Source organism: Lissotriton helveticus, chromosome 5_1 (genome assembly GCF_964261635.1).
Source record: "Lissotriton helveticus chromosome 5_1, aLisHel1.1, whole genome shotgun sequence".
Taxonomy (NCBI): Eukaryota; Metazoa; Chordata; class Amphibia; order Caudata; family Salamandridae; genus Lissotriton; species Lissotriton helveticus.
Genome location: NC_136065.1, coordinates 1,768,132,880 through 1,768,154,932, shown reverse-complemented (window position 1 = coordinate 1,768,154,932; position 22,053 = coordinate 1,768,132,880). Strand labels below are relative to the sequence as shown.

Here is a 22,053-nt window from a genome sequence, read left to right as displayed (position 1 = left end):
ATAGAAAGGGAGAAGGAGGGAGACAAAGAGTGACAGACAGAGGGAGGTAGGAGGGTAACAGACAGAGGGAGGGAGGAGGGTAACAGACAGAGGGAGGGAGGAGGGTAACAGACAGAGGGAGGGAGGAGGGGGACAGACAGAGGGAGGGAGGAGGGGGACAGACAGAGGGAGGGAGGAGGGGGACAGACAGAGGGAGGGAGGAGGGGGACAGACAGAGGGAGGGAGGAGGGGGACAGACAGAGGGAGGGAGGAGGGTAACAGACAGAGGGAGGGAGGAGGATGACAGAGGGAGGGAGGAGGGGGACGACAGAGGGAGGGAGGAGGATGACAGAGGGAGGGAGGAGGATGACAGAGGGAGGGAGGAGGGGGACGACAGAGGGAGGAGGGCGACACTGTGAGGAGGGCAACAGAGAGGTAGAGGGAAGGAGAGAGAGAGAGAGAGGGAGACAGAGAGCGAGAAGGAAGGAGAGAGATGGAGAGAGATGGAGACAGAGGGAGAGAGAGAGGGAGACGGAGGGAGAGGGAAGGAGAGAGAGAGAGAGGGAGACAGAGGGAGAGAGGGAAGGAGAGAGAGATAGGGGGAGACAGAGGGAGGGGGAAGGAGAGAAGGAGAGAGAGAGAGAGAGAGAGACAGAGAGAGGGAGTGAGACAGTCTGAGTGAGACAGAGGGAGAGATAGGGAGAGAGAGAGATGTGTGTATGCCGGGTCTGGTGGCTCAGTGGATGAAGGCGTCCGCTGCAGGGACCTGTGTTCAACCTAATGGTCACAGTTTTTTGGTGCTCTAGCCCCGCCCCCTCCCCCACTGACCCCGCCCCCATCGGTGCGGCCCTCGGACACAAACCACACTGTAAATTTGGCCCCTGAGGGAAAGTTTGTGAGTACCCATGCCTTACACAATGGAACTTCCAGGTATATCCCAACAGAAGGGACACCTGTTTCATGAGCTCAGAGGAGAAGGGCTGGCCATTGTCTGAGTAAATGACACGTGGCAACCCGTATCTCGGGAAGAACTCCCTCACCAACTGTTTGGCTGTTGTAACTGCAGTATAATCTGGGACTGGGTAAGCTTCTGTCCATCTGGTTAGGGCACACACTATTACCAGGACATACTTGTAACCTCTACATCTGTCCATTTGGATATAATCCATTTGGAGAACCTCAAAAGGGTGATCAGGGGGATGAAATCCACCCTGTTCCACTGAGATGCCTTTTCCAGGGTTGAATTGGCAACAAATCATGCAAGTCTTCACTTTCTGTTTTGCTGCCGCTCGCAAGTGTTTGTTAAACCAGATATTCTGCAGGCCATCCAACATTCCCTTCTCTCCCAAGTGTGCCGGGCTATGTGCTGTCTCTATTATCACCTGTACCATAGAATCTGGGAGGAACCATGTCTTTTTGTTTTTAGTCGTCCAACCCTGGTCAGTCTGGACCCCTCCTTGTTCAGTCCATTTCTTTATTTCATCTGGAGTGGCATGGGTCTGTATATCTTGTACATCTTTGGAGGGATCCCTGACTGTCATAGTCCTGGTCAGTGGTAATACCTGTGAGTTTGTTATGTCAATTGGAGTCTGAGCTGTCTGTTTAGCAGTTCGGTCTGCCAGGTCATTACCTTGGGAAATGACATCTGTGGCCTTGGTGTGTGCTTTGCATTTCAGGATCGCTATGGCTGTAGGTAGGTGTATTGCTTCTAACAAGGCCTGTATGAGAGGGCCATTCTGTATCTTGACCCCGTGTGAGGTCAGAAAACCTCTCTCCCTCCATAGTACCCCAAAGTCATGAACTACCCCAAACGCATATTGTGAATCAGTGTAGATGTTAACCCTTAACTGTTTTGCTCGTTTACAGGCTTGCGTTAAAGCAATGAGCTCTGCTGCTTGTGCTGACAGGATATCTATTCTTTGTGTCTCTATGATCTCATGGTCAGTAGTTACGGCGTATGCTGCCACTAATTCTCCTGCCCCTGTTCTCATGCATGATCCATCTACATAAAACGTTATGTCAGGGTCTGGGAGTGCAACATCTGTCAAGTCTTGTCTTGGCTTCGTCACTACATTTATTACTTCCACACAGTCATGGGGTGTGGTGTCATCTGTGCTTGAGGGTAAAAGAGTGGCAGGGTTGAGTATGTTACATCTTTTAATCTCTATGTGGGGTTGAAATAGTGTCAGCTCGTATCCTGTCAATCTTGCTACAGTCAGGTGTTGTGTCTGTGTCCTATTCAGGAGAACTTCCACTGCGTGTGGTACTTGTACTGTCAGAGAGTGTCCCAGCACTATCGAGTCACTTTGTCTTATGGCCAAAGCTGTGGCCGCAACAGATTTCAAGCATGCTGGCAGAGCCTGTGCTACAGGGTCCAGTGTACTAGAAAAATAAGCACATGGCTTGTGTTTCCCTGCTTGGTCTTGTGTGAGGACAGATAGTGCTGTTCCATCCCGCTCTGTCACAAACAGGGTGAAGTGTTTCTTGTAATCAGGAGTGGCTAAAACTGGCGCTTGACATAATGCCCGTTTTAGTTCCTCAAATGCTAAGGTGTGCTCTGATGTCCAAGGGAGGATGTTAGAGGTGGCTGCCTCCAATGTAGTCAATTGTATGAGTGGCTTGACTATGTGGGCATACTGGGGAATCCATTGTCTGCAATAGAAGTAAGGCCAATGAATGCACGTACTTCTTTCTGTGTTTTGGGTTGTGAAATGTTGGAAATCAATTTAATTCGTTCTTGTGTCAGCTGCCTACCCTCCTTGGACAGCAAGTGCCCTAAGTAAGCCACTTGCTGTTCACAGAACTGTAACTTCGAAGGGGACACCTTGTGCCCCTTGTCCGCCAGAAAATGAAGGACCGTGAGGGAAGCCTCTTCACAGTCAGTTTCTGATCTTGCTGTGATGAGAATGTCATCCACGTACTGTATTAATGCTGTGTTAGTAGGCATACTAATACTGTCAAGTTGTCTCTTTAATGCCTGACTGTAAACAATTGGGCTTTCTGTAAAGCCTTGGGGAGCTCTTGTAAATTTAAAGCTGCGTCCTTTTAAACTGAATCCAAAATGATATTGACTGTCAGGATGTATTGGAATGCTGAAGAATGCATTCTTCAGGTCAATGACCGTGAAAAATGTTGCCTCAGAATCAATGGCAGTAAATAATGAGGAAATGTCTGGGACCACTGGGTATTGTGGGACCACACATTTGTTCAGTTCTCGAAGGTCAACTACTAGTCTGTAAACTGGGGGTGCTTGAGGGTCTGTGCGTTTAAGAACAGGGAGTACCGGGGAGTTACACACATTCAAGTCTGTCTCCACCACCACCCCCTGTTCAATGAGTTCTTGAATTATTTTTAATAAGGCTGTTTCAGCCTCAGGTGGAATCCTGTACTGTCGTATTCGGGGTAGGACTACTCCTTCCTTAAGAGTGACCTCGTGTGGTGTTATATCCATGTAACCTACGTCAGTCGAACCGTGTGCCCATAGATACTGTGGGACATCCTGAAGTCTGGGATCAAAATCTCTAACCGTGAAATGCCCTTTGAAATCACGCAAAAACAGTCTTACTCCTTCTGGTGAGCAACAGATAACTGCTCCCAATTCTTTTAGGGTCTTTATACCTAGTAAATTTTCTGGACATGTCTTAGTGAGTAGTAGGTCTGTGGTGCGTGTCAGTGGACCCACCCCTAAAGAGACTGGTTCTGATACTTTGTTGACAATTGGCTTTCCAGAAAATCCCAGGGATATATTCTGTGAGCCCGAGAGAGGTGCCCCTGGGACCTCGTCATGACTGATGGTAGTCCTGCTTGCCCCTGTGTCAATCAGAAACTTTCTATCTTGCCCCAGCAAACGAGCATGTACATAAGGACCCTCTTGGTCCACAGGAACTGGGATAAGGGGCAAGCAATCTTCCCTCTCGAGGCTGTTTCATGAAAAAGATTGGTAATCTGGGTAGTCTGACTGCGTGTACTGATACATTTGAGGTGCAGCGGCAGCGGGCGTCTGGACCTGCGGCGGGGTGGGGACTTGTGTCTGTTGAGTGTTGTACTGTCTGGGTGTATAGGGCCGTTCCTTTGTTTTACCTGTGGCTATATTGTGCTTTAGGACGGGGCATTCCCTTACAAAGTGACCCTGTTGTTTACAATAATTGCAGGTCCCTTTAGTGGGTGCGGTACCATTCTTGTTCGTGTTTGCAGGTACTGTTTGGGCAACTAGCACCTTCATTTTTGTCTCCTTCATGCGCTTCTTTTCTTGTTCTTGCTCTTCCCTTATTCTATTTTGGTGGTATTGCAACATCTGTAACATTTGTGAGGGGCTATTTGCTTGCCAAGTGCTCTCAACCTTCAGCACTCTATTCCTAATCTGAGGAAGGGCGTTATCTACCAGTTTGGTCACAAAAAGGTGGGGATAGGCCTCACTACTGTGTTTTAAACCACTGTTGACAGCGAAGCATTTTTCCAACCTAGTGTAGTAATCGCTCGTGTCTTCCTCTGGTTTCTGTTTACAGGCAGAAATTGCATCCCAGTCTTCCTTTTTAGTCGTCAATAGTCTTGGTAAAATTTGTATAAGGAGTTCGGGGAGCCCCTTAATTTTTTCACCAAGGCCATCCCCCGGGGCCCTACCTGCATCTTCAGCTTGCAACTCTGCCCACTTCAACATTTTATCTCCCACATCCCAGTCTTTCTCTTTAAGTTTCTCGTAAATGCCTGCTGGTAACAAGACCTTTAGTAACCTTAGGATATCAGGGTAAGTATAGTCTCCTATGCGGAGTATATCTTTTATTTCTCTGTGAAACCCCCCCGGGTCTTTATCATGGGAAGGTAACAACCTCTTCATTTCCAGTATTTCTAGCTTGGTGAGAGGGGTATAGACATATACCCGCTGGACAGTGCCATCTATTTTTCTTATGGGGTGGACCTCTCGCAGAGGGTACTGTCCTCTGGGGCGAGGGTCTGGTGTCATTGAGGCGGACAGGAATTGCTCATATTGGAGACGCAAGTCTAAAATGGTGTTAATCAGTTCTGGGCCCTGTTCCATCCATCTATCTAGTATTACCTTTTCCAGTATTTTATATAATTTGCCAGGGTGGTGATATTGGCTCCCATACAACGTGATCAAGTGTTGGACCATATAGATGCTGGCCAGGCGTTGTTCGAGTGGTGGGAGGCTCAGGAACATCTGGGCCACTATGTCGGGATTATATACATGATGTTGGGACACCCACTGGGTGGCCGACCGAGCCAACTCCCTCTCATGTGGCGTGAGGGGTGGCTCGTCGTCCATCCAATGGTCTAGGGCTTTTTCAGTTGTTTGGAACAAATCCTCAGGAGAGATGTTTGTTTCCTTGTTAACCCTTGTTTTCTGAGGTCGATGGTGTTTGGCGCCATTACAGTGCCGTGCTATGCCCAGAAAATTCATTTTGTCTGGCGTCTCGTTATTATCCCCTTCCTCTGACACACTATCCCTGCCTTCCTTCTCGGCGTTACGTATTGCTAGTATTTTCTTTTTAATCTTATTCGTCATTGCTTCTGTCTGCGCTACCTTATCATGTTTACCGTCATTGATGCTGTCGCTCCACTCTATTAAACTAACCTCCACGTCCCCATCACCCTCATCACGTTCCCTGATCAGACAGTTGACAATAAAACGGAGGATGTTGTTCTTAGCTTTCACTTTTCTATTTTCCATAGCTTGAGCTACGCATTCATGGTTCCGTCCTGTTCTGATGAACTCATACAAGGCATCTAAATGTGTATTCATATCAGGCAGTCCATCTAGCTCTGCGATGGCTTGCCTTACTCGTATTGATATGGCACGCATTGGACCAGTAATACCTGGCTGTAAATCATATATACATCTAGGAGTTCAACGTCATCCTTTATTTCCTTATCCCCCCCCCTTCCGCACCCCGGAAACCTGTTGTTGGTCCTGGACTGGCTGGGGCGCGGCCTCTGGTGGGAGCGGGGGAAATGGTGCATCTATGTAGGCTGGGGGTGGCTCTGCTAGGTAGGCGGAAAGGAACGCCTCTGGTGCCGTTGGTTTAACTTTAAGGGGTACATTTTGGGGAACTTCCTCTGCAATCTCCTCTGAGAGTACAGGGTAGATACCAGCAACAAGAGCATTTCTTTCCCTATCCATTTGTTCCACTCGAACCTGTTCACCCTCTTCTAGTAACTCTTTTTCTTTTGCCTGTTCTGACATTTGCCTGCTTTTCTCCGCTTTAAGTTCTTTCAGGGCCCTCCTATTAGCCTCTTTGCGCCATAATTCAATGGCCTCTTTCTGCGAGGGCCTCGACTTCTTTTTCCATAGTTGTTCCTCTACTCTCATAATACATTCTGAATCCCATGTGCCGGTCGCTGGCCATCTATGCACCGTCTCTAGATCCTTTGTGTAATCTACCCAGAGGTCTAAATAGAGAATAGCGCTGATGCCATGTTTGTTATACATAAAATGGCCGGGAGTATCTCTTGGCGGGACATTAACTGCCTCTTCTAATATTCCCTTTTTAGTGCCTATTTTACGCAATTTTGAAAACAACTGCATGCTGGAACCTAACTAAAACAATTTCCAACTCAAAACATATACAACATATACTTATGTACTGGAATACAGTACAACCATACCGGTCTCGTGAAGGAGACACGTCTTTACCGTGTTCATTAAATGAACCCGTCTTTATGCATTCTCAGTGGTACTCACCGGGAAGCAGAACTTGAAGACCTGGTCATCGGACGCTTGACGCTTGCGCAGGAATGGCGGACCTCTGAAGACCTCGGACTCGGCTCTCTCACGGGTTGGGCTCTGGGTCAGGACGCTCCGCAATCTTCCTCACCGCCTCGTGTGGATGTCTGGTCGCAGTCCGCCTCCTCCGTGGGCCTGAGGGAGTTGGCGGGAAGTCCCGCTGGCGTGTACACTTGAAGTCCGTCTAGGCTGTAGAAGGGGGCAGGGGCCGGACCTACATCGCCGGCGAGTGGGGAAGGGGATGCGTCCCTATTCGGGCGCCAGATTATGTCGTAAATAAATTATTTACACTATCATAATTTCTATAAATAAATAAATATCAAAAGGGTCAAGCATAAATGAGGAGCAGAGTCCGTGGTATTAGAGTCAATGGGCTTTATTGCATTAACTCGAGTTAAGGGAGAGCTCCAGCGCCAAGCGGGCACAGGAGAGGTCTGAGCTTTATTCACAGAGTACAATATTTATACATTCTTTGCATACATAGGGAGGAGCCCTCCAAGCAGAAGGAAAGAAAAAGATATGAGCATGTAGGCGTTCACTGTAATGAGTCATAGGTGGGTGGGTGCATAGAGGGGGCAGCAAGGTCAGCTAAAACTCGCAATGCCTGTTTGCATAACTTTATCAGACTTCTCCATGAAGGCTGTTTCCTTTCTGTTGGCCAGGGAGGGCCCTGGGTGTCAGAGTGACTAGCATGTCTGGTCTTATCTCTGGCTCGGGGCAGCATGCAGATTGCTCTCATATGTAGAAGTGTTGCTGCTTCATACTAGCAGTTGGTTTGGCCCTTCCTGTCCACCCCTTGTGTAACTGTCTTGGAGGTTTCCCTTGACATGGGCCCCACTTATCTCTGAGAGCCGACAGCAAAACTGGGCCTTATCTCTGCAGAGGGGCTTCTGCTCGCCTCCTGCTCGGGCCGGAATGCAGCTTTATCAGGTCGACCCTTGTTTGACACTGTTAAGACACCCCGGGCTGGGCCTTTTCTCCGTGACTGCTCAAAAAAATATCTAATGTGCTGCAGAGAAATGTAACGTGTGCCTTTTTCAGGGTCTGGCATGGAGGGGCCTGGTGACAGAGAAATAAGGCCTCTGAATGAAGTAATGCAGGGGTTTTTATTCAACATGGCAGATGGTGAGAGGGTAGCGCTTGGGGGCACAAATACATATAAATATGTAATTTTCTTCAGATCCCTGAGGTGTTATATGTGAGGGATCCTCAATTATTAAGTATGGAGAAGATGGTGGAGGCAGAGAGGGTTGTGGGGCAGGATAAGCAGGGCTAGTAGCCATATCCTCCTCCTTCTGTTTCAAAGGAATCTTGTAGGCAGGGTCCTCTGTAGGAAGTTTGTGTTTTGATGGTGTTTCAGCAGAAGTACATCCCATATAAGGATTAATATATATATATTGTCTACTTAGGATCTAAGTTGGCCTTAAGAATATCTAAAATTGATTATGGATGAGCAGGGAGGCTGTCCTTGGATTTCAGCGTCAAAATCAACTTGTCCTTGGGAGTGGAAGGTTTCATCTCAGAACTAGATTTATACTTCGATCCTGATGGTTTCGGATGGGAAGATTATCTTATTCGATTTAGAGCCAGTAAGCGGGGCGACGGAAACAATGTTTCAGTGCTGACCTTGGCCAGAATGCAGAGGTGGTGCCTAAGCCTTACGTGTATTAGAAGAGGTTTTGGTGGGCAAGGGTTCTTCGGTACTCAAAGCACTTTGTCCCGGAGATACATCTTCAACTCCAGATCGATCTCCAGCTCAAGATCGGACTCTGAAACTGAGAAGGCCTCTTCTGCAGCAGACGCTTCGAACTCCTCTTGCCTGGATTTTTCTACGAAGATATCCGGAGTGTGTTGAATGTTTTGACGTATTTCTTGTCGTTGAGCCCGACGATAGCGTAGTCTCTTCTTGGATTGAAACGATTTACACGCATCGCAGTCTTCCTCGTTGTGCTCCGCAGAGAGGCACAAGTTACAAACTTGATGTTGGTCGGTGCAAGGGTACTTTGGATGGCACCGTGGACATAAGTGGAATGGAGTTCGTTCCATCGGCGGAAGGCTGGCCTGACGCAGACGGGCCCGACTGCTGCCCACGTGTTTCCCGACCGAAGACGGAGAAACTGTTTAACGAGTCGATATGCGTAGAACAAGGAAACACGCATGAAAACAATACAGTTGAAGGTACAGTTGATTGCGAACCAAGGGGAACCCGAAGAACAGTTTCGAACCAGAGTGCAGCAATACACGTCAGAACCCGAAGGCTATGCCCATGAGCACTATCACCCAAAGGAGGAGTCACAACACCTCGTGGCTGGAAAGACTTCTTCGAAGAAAAACAACTTGCAAACATCCGGACCTAACATTAGATGGCAGGAGTAGTCAAAGCATGTGTATCTCCAGCACACATGCCTTGCACATATAGGTTTCCTTATATCGGAGGTCACTGCACTTAAAATCTACAAGTCACCCCTAAGTTAGGCCTTTCAATCCTGAAGGCAGGGTTGCTTGGTTCGAAGTGTGATGCTGCCCTGCATGTGCAGGCCCCCCCTTACAAGCCCAGGAGTCGATTCTCCAGGCTATGTAAGTATTGTTAGCCATTTCATACATCAAGTGGACATCAAGTCAATTACGAGATATCCAACTATATATTGGCTGCACCGAAACCGATCATGTTTGGTATCAAACATGTTGGAATCCTACCCAAACACCGATTCCAGTGTTGGATGTAGGATCCAATGTACTGCGGGGGGGCTCCCTCAGGGAGCCCCTCTGTATTCCGGGTACCAGCCTTTCAGGGTCTAACAGCAAGCTAGAGCTGCTGCCTACCACCGACCCAATTCTGCCATCCTGCTGCTGAGCCAGGCTCGAGCAAGGGAAGGTAGATCAATAGCCACCATCAGACTGCTTTGAAGGGCCCTTTTTGCCTACTCCAGTTGGAATCAGTTTAGGGAGCCGCTTGCTCCCACTCTGGCACAACTGGACAAAGGACATGGGAGTATCCTCCCCTCTGTCCAGCCCCTCCTCTGGGAGGGACCCTTGAATCGTCCCAAATCTTTCCTTTGGGTACTTAAGGGCTCACCTGTAGGTGGGTCTTCAGATTCGTCATGGGACAAGATTCTGATCCGAAAGCACTTCATTTTCAACCAACTGGGCACTTTGGACTTCGTATTGAGAACCGAGACTGCATCTGCAAGACTCCTGCTTGTCCTGTTATTGTTAGATGATTTTATAAAGCGCGCAGCTGCCCCAGCAATAGGGCGTCCTGGCGCTGGAAGCGGTGTCAGAAAGGCAGCAGGACTAGCCCTTTGGAAACAGATGAGTTTTGATGGCCTTGCGAAAAGGAAGCAGGCCATCCAAGCGACGGGTCTGAACGGGAAGAGAGTTCCACAGCTTCTCCCCCCCCCCCTGCTCTGAGACATTTCACCCAGGGGACTGAAGCCAAGTATTGCTCAGCAGAGTGTAACTGGCGTGTGGGGACATAAGGGACCAGTAGATTAGATAAAATCTCAGGGGACGACAGTTTTAGGATTTTAAAAGTAAGGCAGAGTGCCTTGAATTTAATCCTCTTAGGAACAGGTAGCCAGTGGAGATGCCACACGGCGCCAGACTTGGAGCAGGTTCTAGGGAGCCTGAGCAGGACACGGGCGGTAGCATCCTGGTCTCATCATCCTGCCAGTCTTCTGCATCGTCTGTGCCTGTGCTCTATCCAGGTTCTTCTAAAGGCTGTGTGCATCAAAGACACCCAAAGGAATCTCCCTGGGAGTGAAGGAGTATCTCCTCTGCATCTGCAGGCACCGCAACGAAGCTGACCGGTCTGCTGCTCTTGAGCTCCCACGCACTCTGAAAGGTTCAGCTACACAAGTGGAGGTTCTGCAACTCCAACTTCCTTGAGGCCTGAACGGTCTTCTCTGGAGAATCCTGTCTCCCGTTGCAGTAGGTCGACCGGTGAAGTCGGCGGAACCCCACCTAAAGACGACGGACTATTCTTTGAAGGAATCTTATTGATACGTCCTCCTTTGTGGCAGTAGGTCGACCGGTGAAGTCGGCGGAACCCCATTTAAAGACGACGGACTATTCCTTGAAGGAATCTTATCTACCCGTTCTCCTTCGTGGCAAAAAGCACAGCAGTGGCACACCGTTTTGCACACCGTTTTGATCCGCGAAACTTCGACCGATAGCTACCGGCCCTTATAAACCATCAGAAACACGGTGACTTTAGGTCTTTTATTGACCTTCCTGTCCCGGATCGAATTTCGCTGGATTTTGCTTCTTGATAGCCAATAGATCCAGGGAGTGTTTTTGGAAACGATTAACCCCTTGTGCCCTGAAGTGTGACCTATTCTTACTACCGCCTGACTTCAGTTAATAAGATCTTTCAGGATCACTACCTTCGGAGTCCAGCCAATGGAAGTAGAAAGTATCAACTTCCCAGCGTAGCACATCCGACTATACGCCTTTGACTCCTTTTGACCAAAAAAATATAGATTTTACACTTGTCTCCCTCCCAGTATACTACACCCAGCCCTGACGAAGGTGTGGCCCTATTGGCCTGTCACCGAAACGCGCGTCGGCTTGTGTTTCCAGAAATACGGCACTTTGTCCTATTTACATCAGGACCCGTATTAATGTCATCTGCCTGGAATAACATCCTGATCTACGCAACATATTGACCATCTATGTGTTGCACACGCCAGGACTAGAAGAATGAATGGAAGAATGAAAGTTGAATGTTAGAATATTAGGCAGAGTAAGAATTTAACTAAGTGAGTATGACAGTATGTTTGAAGTATGGTTGTTACTGGGTAGGTCTTAATATAGTATAAATGTCCCCATCTTTTCCTCTCCCCCTATCAATGTATGTCTTTTTTATGCTCTAAAAGTATCACGTGTACAATTTACCTTTTTATACTTTTGTTACCTTAATCCTAAAAGAATATATTTAAAAGAAATAAAAAAAATATATATATTTCTAATATGTTCTCTTGAGCTTATTTGGATTGACCTTGTGTTTGTTATGTGCAGTGTCAGCTCCTAGGCTAATCACCCCTTATATATTGTTTGTACCCTCTAGCTAGGGCCATTATATCCCTAGGCAGGGTGCTTTCTTTTGTTCTATTCACTGAACGGTCTTCTCAGCCAGTTTGAATCCAGTATCCCTTGTCGGAAACGCTGGGGAAGTAGCCCTGTGCACCGCGTCAACTTGCGGTTCTCAAGGCTTGGTGACTCTTCTCCAGTTATCTTCGGGCTCCAAGGAGCTCCAGCATCTCTTGCTAGCAACATCTTCGTCCTAACTGAATCCTCTGCATCGTGTATCTGCATTCTTGGTAAGCTGCTCAAGGTCCTCTTGCGAATCCTGTGCCTTCGGCCTGTGGGTCCTCTTTGGCTCCAGTGGGCTCCCCTGATTGCTCGGGGCTGCTCGGACTCTGCTGCACTTGGTGAGTCCCTTGGACCTTGATGGTCCCGGCACTGCACCTTATTCGTTCTCCTTGTCAGTTGTTGCTGCCAAGGCTTGTTGTTGCTCCAGTCGGACACTGACCCCTGGTTCTAGACTTCCGACGTGGGACATCTTGTAAACCACTCCTGGTCTTCCACAGCATCGCCTGGTCCTCACAGCTGCAGCGACATGGTCATCGTCAACTCTCCTGCATCTTCGTTCAATGGTGGTCATTGGTCTTAAGTGCCTTGTGGTCACTCCAGAGTGAAAAAGACTCTCCCCTCTGCTTGCAGGTACCCCTCTTCAATAATCCACCCTTGGATTCCACCAGACTCATCTTCTTCGCCACCGGTATCTTCACTAAAGTCCTCCATTGTAGTCTACGGCAGTTTTACGACGTCACCGCACCAATACACCCAGATTCCCTGGTGTAGGTATCCTGGTTACTGGGGTATCCATGGGTGGGGTGAGACCCCAACCTTCCACGGGCTTTCTTCAGGGTCCCCCGGCGGAGGGTCCTTCTTGAAAACTACAACCGCAAATTCTCCATTGACTTGTATTGAGTACATGTTCATGCTTCCACTCTGCACAAGGCCTCCGTGGGGTTCCTGGGTACTTACCATGGGTCCCCAGCTTTTCTTAGTCTTCCTGGTCCAGTCTCAACTTTGGTCGCAGTTCCACTTTTTAGTATATGGTTTGGTCTCCCCCTGGAGACCACTGTGTATTTGTGCTACTTACCTGTTCTACTATTGAAATACTATGTGTATTGTCTTCATATCTCTGGGTAGGCGATATATCATTGTGTTAGTGAGTGTTTGTAATAAAGAACTATTTTTTATAACTACACTGGTTTTTTTTTTAACTTAACCTACACTATAGGATTAGTTCTGGTAAAACAAGCCGTTTGACACTTTTTCTGGACTAAGCCTGAAGGCTGCTCTTCACAGCTACCACTTAGAAAGCTTTCTAAGGTTGTCTAAGACCAATAAAATCACCATGAGGGTTGTCTGGATTAGTGCAGGGAGGCTGGCTTAGGATATACTAAGCCAGCCTCCTACAACTTTCCTACAGTGAGGACAAAGTTGAAGACCCACTGTGGAATTACAAAGTGTTTTTAGTGGAAATAAATGTTGTAACCCTTTCAAAAACCTCATCACAACATGCAATTTCATTATTGAAGGCTGATCCACCACATCAAAAAAGATGATCAATAGCCCTTAATACTGCCTAAAGCAAGTCCTTGCTAGGAACAGAACAAACAGAACGTCAAACAACTTTGCTCGTAAATGCTCTATTTGTCATGTGTCGCACCAATTCACAAATTTGTCCCAACAGCTGGCGTTGACTGATTTTATGGTAGGACGCTTTGCAACAAAGATGACAAACTCACTCAACCTGCCAAATGTCGCTGGTTAAATCCCCAAGCATGGAGATGCAAAGTATTCAGGCCCGGGTGAAACACCCTGCCCTGCTGCTGCAACAGAAGATCTTACTGAAGTGACAGCTTGATTGGAGGAAAGATGCTCATGCCAGGAGTTTCAAATACCCTCACACTCCAGGACCAATACAATGCCACTAGGATGGCATGGGACCAGATGTTCCTGATCTTCTTCAAAACTCTGGGCAGGAGAGGTAATGGTATGAAGGCATACAGGAATCCTGAGCTCCTCTCCATACAGAAGGAAACTGAGCGAGAGCTGCTTTGGGCACTTCAGCATGGCGAAATGCTAATTGTGTGCTCTCGGTGGTGTCAAAAAGATTGAGACCGCAGCCAGTTAGGTGGCGAATGTCGGGGTGGCAATTGCAGAAGTAAGAGTACAGAGAGCACCTGACCAAAGAAATAGATAACTACCCAGTAACTAATGTAGGGTCAGTAGAATCCCCGGCGACGCTCTGGGAGGCATTAAAACCCAAGCTGCGAGGCGTAGACATCTCTCGGTGCGTGGCCACGCGAAGGGAGCAGCAACAAGACTTGGTGCGTCGGGAGGCAGACATGGTGGTTCTGGAGCATAGGAGTCGGGAGGCAGATGGTGGCTCTGCTAGACGACAGCTGGTGGTGGCTAAGCAGCAATACACTGCGATACTGATGGACGAAGCACGGCAGGCTTGGCTAGCCACACGTAGTCTGGTATATCAGTCGGGGGATAAATCAAGCAAGATGCTCCATCGCCTGTGCCAAGTTACCCTGCATGCCCAGCCGTTGCCCCGAATACAGGACCGAGGGGGTGCTTTTCTTGGAGCCTCCGGCAATCGTGGAGAGCTTTGCGGCGTACTACGAAGATGTGTATGCGCCCAAGGAATGCCACGTGGAGGAATCTATTCAACGATTTATCGATGACCTCCCCCCCGGACCGTTTCGGACGACGTGCGGGAGCAGCTAGACAGACCCCTGACAGATGATTAACTGGGCACGGCTCTGGGAGAGCTGAATCCTGGGAAGGCTCCGGGCCCAAATGGCTTTCCTTGTGAATTTTTCAGGTGGTTTTCTGAGCAGCTGAGCCTACTTTTTCGACCGGTGGTGGAGGAGGTGCATGAGGGTGGCTTGCTTCCTCCGGATTGGAGGCACGCGGAGGTGGTAGTGTTCCTTAAACCGGGCAGACCCCCAGAGAGCCATGTGTCCTATCGCCCTATATCCTTGCTCAACATTGAAGCCAAGGTTCTGGCTAAGGCCTTGGCTAACAAGCTTAAGTCGCACATCACAGACTTAGTTCATCCAGACCAGGCCGGGTTCATGCCCGGGAGGGCGACCCACCATAACATTAGACGCGCGCATGTCGCGATATCGGCCTGGGAGCAGCTGGGGGAGGCGGCAGCCTTATTATTAGTGGATATGGATAGGGCCTTTGATTCCCTGAGCTGGGTGTACTTGTTTGCCCTGCAGCGGCGTCTTAATCTGGGCCCGCGCTTTCTGGCCTACCTGCAGCTGTTACATACAGACCTTACGGCATCAGTGCGAGTGGGAGGGCGATTACTCGACCCTTTCGGGTCCGGTGGGGCACGCGGCAGGGCTGCCCCTTTTCCCCCTACCTTTTCGCGCTCGCCATGGAGCCATTGGCGGCATGGGTGCGCATCGATGCTCAACTTAAGGGTTTCAGGTGGGCGCCGGGTCTCACCGATAAAATAGCACTTTATCTGGACGATGTTCTGTTCTTCCTTACAGATTTAGATGTCGGGGCCGCGGCTGCTACATATCCTGCAGATTTTTGGTGAAACCTCCGGGCTCTATATGAACCCGGGCAAATCTACCCTGTGGGTCCTGGGCGGGCGACGGCAGGTCGGAGACTGGGCCTCCGCCCTCCAACTGGCGTCGGGGGGATGAAATATCTAGGGGTATACCTGTCGGATACAGCAGTAGTTTCTCGAGATCGTAACCTGGCCCCACTATGGGATCGTACACGTGAGCATTTGAAGGTATGGTCCTGCATGCCCCAGACGATTTATGGCAGGTCGGCCATTTTCAAAATGGCTGCGCTTCCCCTCCTACTGTATCAATTACAAAACCACCCCTACCAGATTTCGCCCCGCTGGTTCCAGCAGGTCAACTCGGCATTAGGTGGGTTTTTGTGGGAGGGGAGGGGAGAAAGGGGGGACGGGGTGTAGGCATGGCCTTACACACATGCTTTCTTTCCTCATACACTGGGGGGCTGGCTACGTCGGATGTTCTCTCCTGCTATCAGGCGGCGCACTTACTTGTTCTTAATGAGTGGTGGTACGGGGACAGAGGGGACCCGGCCTATGCGGTTGAGCGTCACCTGATGGGTTCTAGGTCCCTGCACACGCTGCTGTAATCTGCGTCGCTGCGAAGGCGCCTTCCCTCTGCCACACAGGTGGTGTTTCATGTCTGGAAGCGGGCGCAGAGTAGGATGGGGTGGTGGAATGTACTGACTCGAGAGACTCCACTTTGGGGGAATGGACGGCTGTACCGACTGGCTGCGCTGCAGGGCTTCCGGGGCTGAGACTCTATAGGAATCTCGTCCCTAGGGGACGTAATGACAGACCGGACACTGAAAACCTTCCAAAACCTGCAGGACGAATATGAGATGCCACGGTCCAAGTTCTTTAAATACCTGCAGTTTAGGCATGCACTGATACCTCACCTGGCAGACCTAGAGTCCCTTCCTGACTTTAGCCCAATAGAGGCTAAGGTGTTTATGGGGGAACTACCTGATCGCAAAATTTCTCGCATCTACTAGACGCTAGTTCACCACTGCTCTACCGACTCACAGAGGCTCCGGGCTGCATGGGAGGGGGGTGTGGGCGACCTGGAGGAAGAGGACTGGGTGGAGGCACTGGCGAGTCCGGGGGGGGGGGGGGGGGGGGGGGGGGGCATTTCTACCCGCCTACGCCTAGTACAGTTCAAATGCTTGCATTGTACATACTTCACCAGAGTGCATCTCTGGAGGGCAGGAATGATTGGCTCCCCCGAGTGTCTCCGTTGTGGGACGGATGAGGGTACACTTCTGCATACAGTCTGGGGGTGCTCGGCGCTACTTAGACTTTGGAGGGGGGTGCTCTCCTGCTTGTCGGAGGTGTTGGCATCGGAGCTTCCACGCACACCGCGATTGGCTTTCATACATGTGCTGGAGGGTATTGGGGGCAATAGATATAAGCAACATCTGTTGCTGCTGGGTCTCACGCTGGCAAAGCGGGACATAGCGAGGGCATGGAAGGCGCCTCGAGCTCCACCATTGGCCGCATGGCGGATTGGAATGGAATTCTGTATGGGACTCGAGCTGCCGATTTTTATAGCTAGGGGATGCCCCCGTAAACACTAAGATTTGAAAAAGATGGGCGGTTTACCGGGGGCTGGACCTGGACCCGCCGCCGGAGGGGGTCGCTCCCCTGCCAGTTGCATAGGTGGGTGGAATGTGGATTTGGCAGGGTGTTTGATGGACTCAGTGTGCTATTTCTGAACTGTTATTTTTTGCTTGTGGCAGCATAAACGCTATCGGGAGGAGGGAGGGGTAGGGGGTTGGTTGGTTTAAAAGTCAATGGCAATATTGTTGATTCATTGATGTGTGCAGTAAACTCCGGAACTATGCAGTATATGTGACCTAGGACCAATAAAATCTGTTAAAAAAAAAAAAGACTGAGACAGTTTGCCCCATTGCTGAACACAGCCTGTGCCACCTCTTGGTGTAACTGCCATTTGTGATCATTGAGGTATCTGAAGCAGAGTCTGCCTGCCCTAGACTCTGAAGACTTGGATCATGGCCCTACAAGATGCTTATTTTCATATTGCCGCCTTGCAGCTAACAGCCTCTAACATGTAGGGATCCTGAAGCACTTTTTAAACATACATATATGAATATCCAACTTTACACAATAATATATAACATATGTTTGCAGCCTATAAAAAAGAGCCAAAATGGGCACATTTCACTTAACTGTTTTAAAAAGAAGCTAATTACATCAAATTAGTCACTCATAGAATAAGAGGCCATGGAAGATCTACATGGAACAAGGTTAGCTAATACGATGCAATGTAGAGCATAGGAGAAGGAAAAACTGGCACTGTGCCTGTAAGGGACTCACAGAACACCCCGTATCATAGAATCTTCCACATGTGACAGTAAGATCAGTTAATTATTCTGGATCTGGGGGCATTGAGCTTAGACTCTTTTGCCTAAAAAATACCCAATGGAAATCTTACTAAAGACATGTTTCCCTTAACATCTTTTGACAATTAGAGTACATTCAAATCCTTAAACAATAGAGAAGTATTTTATTTTCCAGTAAAGAATGCCTTCAATATTTGTGAAGTGGTATTGTCGAAACAAAAGGTACAGACAGACCCCCCACAAGGTATGTATCCTTTCTATGCCAAAAGATCATCTTACAGAATTCTGCTGCTACTGGCAGAAGTTTTCTAGAAGAGTTCTGACGGACAGGGAGGAAATCAGGCTGCATGGACTCCAGGAAAGACTCCAGCATAGAGAAACTGCTGGCTGTTCAAGATGCCATGGGAAAGGTCAGTCTTCCACCAAAGCAACCAATTCCCGCCCCACACACTCCAAAAGGGTCAGATCCAAACAAAGGAGACACCAGAAGGAGAGACGTTCCTATGTTGAAGATGGGAAATCGGCCAACATACTTGCTGTCATTAGGTGTGCTGGAGACTCTACTCAACATTGAAAAACCATTCGACGTTGAAATGCTTGCCATTCGAGGCTTTCATTCGCATTGACGCCATGGGAATTACTTTGGAAGTGGAAACAGGGATTAACTATCCAATTCAACCGGTCAGGGAGCAGTGTATTCTAGTGCTTGGCTTTGTGTTCCCGTATGACCTTTGGGTTCATCTGGGTGTAGTCGTCACAAACCTTAAGAGTCGTGGTCCAACCACAAAGAAACTTTGGGAGGGACTGTCACAATCATTTGTTTGAGACATTCCCTTCACAGCTTGAACACTAGTTTCAGTGGGGAATATTTCCCTTGCACAATGGATAAACTTGAACAAAAGCGTGGTCACATACCAGGGTACATTTTCGGATCCAAGTCTGAAGGCACAGAAAGAAAGGTACTGATGTCAGCGCAAAAGGGTGGCACTTAAATGCAGTTCCGCTTGTCAGTTCCGGAGTGGAACAACATTGGTCCGGAGCCACATGAAAACACGTGCACAGGAATACAGCTATAAACGTTTAAACCCAGTCTGAAACCGGAGGATTATTCGCAAGCTGAGGAATCGGCTGTTAAAGGGATACTCAGAAACAATTGTCAGGTAAAAAAAAAAAAAATTGTAAAAGGTAGAAAGGCAAGGACAAAGATATACCTAATCAAAGTTGCACACTGGTGGGCATTTGTGGGTTATGCTTCCAGTGGCTATCACATCAGAGTTGGTCTGAAAGGACTATAGTCCAGTACATTTTAGAGTAACATGCTGGACTCAAGACATAACTTTAAAACAGGTACACATAGTACATTACCTTTGTTGTAGAACTATCACTTGTAAACAAACGTGAACTTCTTCGAGGCAGTGCATTAGTTGGAGCAGCAATAGTAGGGCTCAATACCTGAGGTGTGGTACTGTAAGAACAACAATTTTATTAAAATTAAAACGACATTCTGTAACTGAATTTACACTTTTTTTTTTTTAAAGTGTTTTAATCAGTGAACACCACCTAAGCAAGAATATTTAAACATCTTTCCAGGAAACAATTGTAACTACACTACTAAATAAACATTTTCAGTATTTATGTATCAGAAACACCTCTCAGCTATCTAGAAAAATGAAACTTTTCCTCGAGACCACAGACCTCAAATGCAGTTCAAGCGTTAGTCATCTCGAGGCTGGAATACGATTGTTCAACATTATCGGGTCTTCCCAAGATCTCCACAGCCCCTTTAAAAGCTTGCCTCCACATAACTACAAGACTCTTAACAGGTTTGTAGAAAATTTGACCACATTTCACCACACCTGAATGCACTCAACTGACTGCCTTACTTAGCGGGGATACAGCAAAAGATGGCCTGCATCACTCATAAAGCCTTACATTACAAAACCCTCAAATACCTAGCTCAGTAACGTACGCTATTGGGTGGAAATACTCACTAGGAGCACCGACAATCTGCTCCTAAAACCTTCTTACTTCAGCAAGAAAAAAACATTTGATAGAGCATTCTCCGGAGCTGCGCCAAGAATTTGGAACCCTCTCCCCCCGAGCATCAGAAGAATCTCTTCAACAACAACATCCAAAACGGAAGCTAAAACCTTTCTGATGAGCAAATTTCTCCCTTAAATCCTTAGCATTCCCACCCACCTTAACTCATTAAACTTCACCTGATACGCTTTTGACTTGCCCCTCTCTTGAGGGACTCTCCCCACTTCTTCAATCACTATGTTTCCTGAGGAAGTTCTACTATGGTTTAAATCTCTGCTTACATCTTACCTACCACACTATTCTAAACTCATCTCTATGATTCCTTGTGTAGACTGCATTGACAAAGAAGATTTGTTTGAACTTGCCTTAATGCACCGAACGGAAGTACCATGTCTTCTTAGCATGTTTTCATTGTATTGTACCTATCGGTTCTTCATAATGACTGATCTCATTCTGTCCAGGACCCTACTAAACAGTCTTGAATTTGTTTTACGCTTTACTGTGAAGCGCTCTGTTAAGTTATGTTGGGTCTTGTTTGTGCTATACAAAACTTCAAAATAAACAAGGAGCAGACAAACCCCACATCCTTTTCAAAATTGCTTGGTCTATACAGAAAAAACAGAACAGCCACATTGTATAGGTGCTGAGAATTAACAAGTCTTCCTTTAAATATTATGTCAGCAATGAAATTAATTAAATGAGCAAAGTATGCGATATTTACAAAAAAGTAATTATCAACTGTAAACTCCAGTTCTCAAACGTGGTTATCTTTTATATATTCACATGCTTGAACCATTCCCCATCGTCAGGCTGGAAATCCCGGTTACATTAAATTAACAGTATACTGTGTAAAATATACAGCAAACAGTGTAAAATGGTCATAGGCTTGAAACACTGTACATTTAGTAGCACATCCACCTCATTTGAAAGCGCCCACAATTCAACCAATGAGCAGAAGCTTAGGCTCTCCTACTCCAGTAGAAGCCACCATAGATCAGATTTCAAAGCACAAGTGTGAGAATAATATTAGATGAACCTCTGACCAAGGAGGAGGGATGGTCGCATGTGAATATATAAAAGAAATCTATGTTGGAGAACAAGAGTTACAGATATCTGATTGCATCTCCAACATTCAATCTTTTATATACTCACATGCTTAAAACAGATTAGTAAGCAATAAACATTTTTTTAAACTCTTTATTGATACATGCTCAATTCACAATACATTTAAGAAGTATTATAATCTGGAGATTCGAGCACTGTGTTTAGTGAAAATACCATGACATGAGTATAGAGTTGTAAGACAACAGTTTGTGCTTCTTTCAACCAGCAGCAATTATTAAGTATAAACAAAGTGGGAAGCAGGCTCACTTATCGTATCCGTTTTTTCAGAACTGCCTGTCCCAGTGCTTCGTCTGCGTCTGGTCCACATCCATGCAGGAGTGCTGCATGAACGATTTCCGGCTCTTAAAAGCAGTTGTACTGCAGACGTCTTTCAGGAACACCCCACCACAGTGTGCCACAGTTGATGCTTTGCTCCTGGTGGAATGTGGCCTCATTCTTCCATGAAGTTGGCAGACAGCCAAAGAGCCATCCCTTGCTTAGAAAGGGGACAACCTTGTCTTGGTTGTCTAAAAGACACAGAAAAGCATGTATGCCCTTTGTTTTTTTCTGTGTAAACCTGAGGCATCTACGCACATCCATGATTGTAAACATCTTTCTGCTAACAGATGGATTTTGGAAGAAATATCTTAGAATGATAGGTTAATTCAAATTAAAGTCATTTGGAACCTTGGGTATAAACTTGGGATGGCTCTCAAGATTACTTTGTCCTTTGCAATCCTAAGGAAATGTTTGTTGATGGTAAATGCTTGCATCTCTTCCACTCTTATCGCAGATGTTAATGATAGAAGAAGTGGTGTCTCCATGAGACACATTTTAAATGTGCGTTATGTATTGGTACAAAAGTAGACAGCATCAACTGACTGAGGCCAGTATTAAGTTCCTATAAAAGAGGTGGATGTTGAAACGATAAAAAGAATCTAAAGGCACTTTTATTAACTGTTTTTTGAGAAAACAGAGAAGATGCTGACTGCTCAGTTGTAAATATTGAAATTGCAGTCAGACCCACAAATAATTGGTTATGCTTCCTCCTACCAGAGTGGTTATCTAGAAGGTGGAAGAAAGAAATAATTGTTTGGCACAAGATTTTTCTGCAAGTGTAGGTAGCTACCATTGTTGGCGTCCTCTACCTCTGGATGATATTTGATGACAGGAATGTTGCAGTTTCTTGCTGCTGCTGA

The 22,053-nt window shown here is 47.4% G+C and overlaps 1 protein-coding gene across 3 annotated transcripts in view; it reads right to left on the bottom strand.

Moving 5' to 3' along the window:
- The window catches only part of CDC27 (cell division cycle 27), a 1,228,661-nt gene that overhangs the window by 698,239 nt on the left and 508,369 nt on the right, over positions 1-22,053 (bottom strand). For all 3 annotated transcript variants that reach the window (XM_078645032.1, XM_078645031.1, XM_078645033.1), the window contains exon 10: positions 19,076-19,175. In XM_078645032.1, coding sequence (XP_078501158.1) covers positions 19,076-19,175 — 100 coding nt within the window. The remainder of the gene's footprint in view (positions 1-19,075; positions 19,176-22,053) is intronic.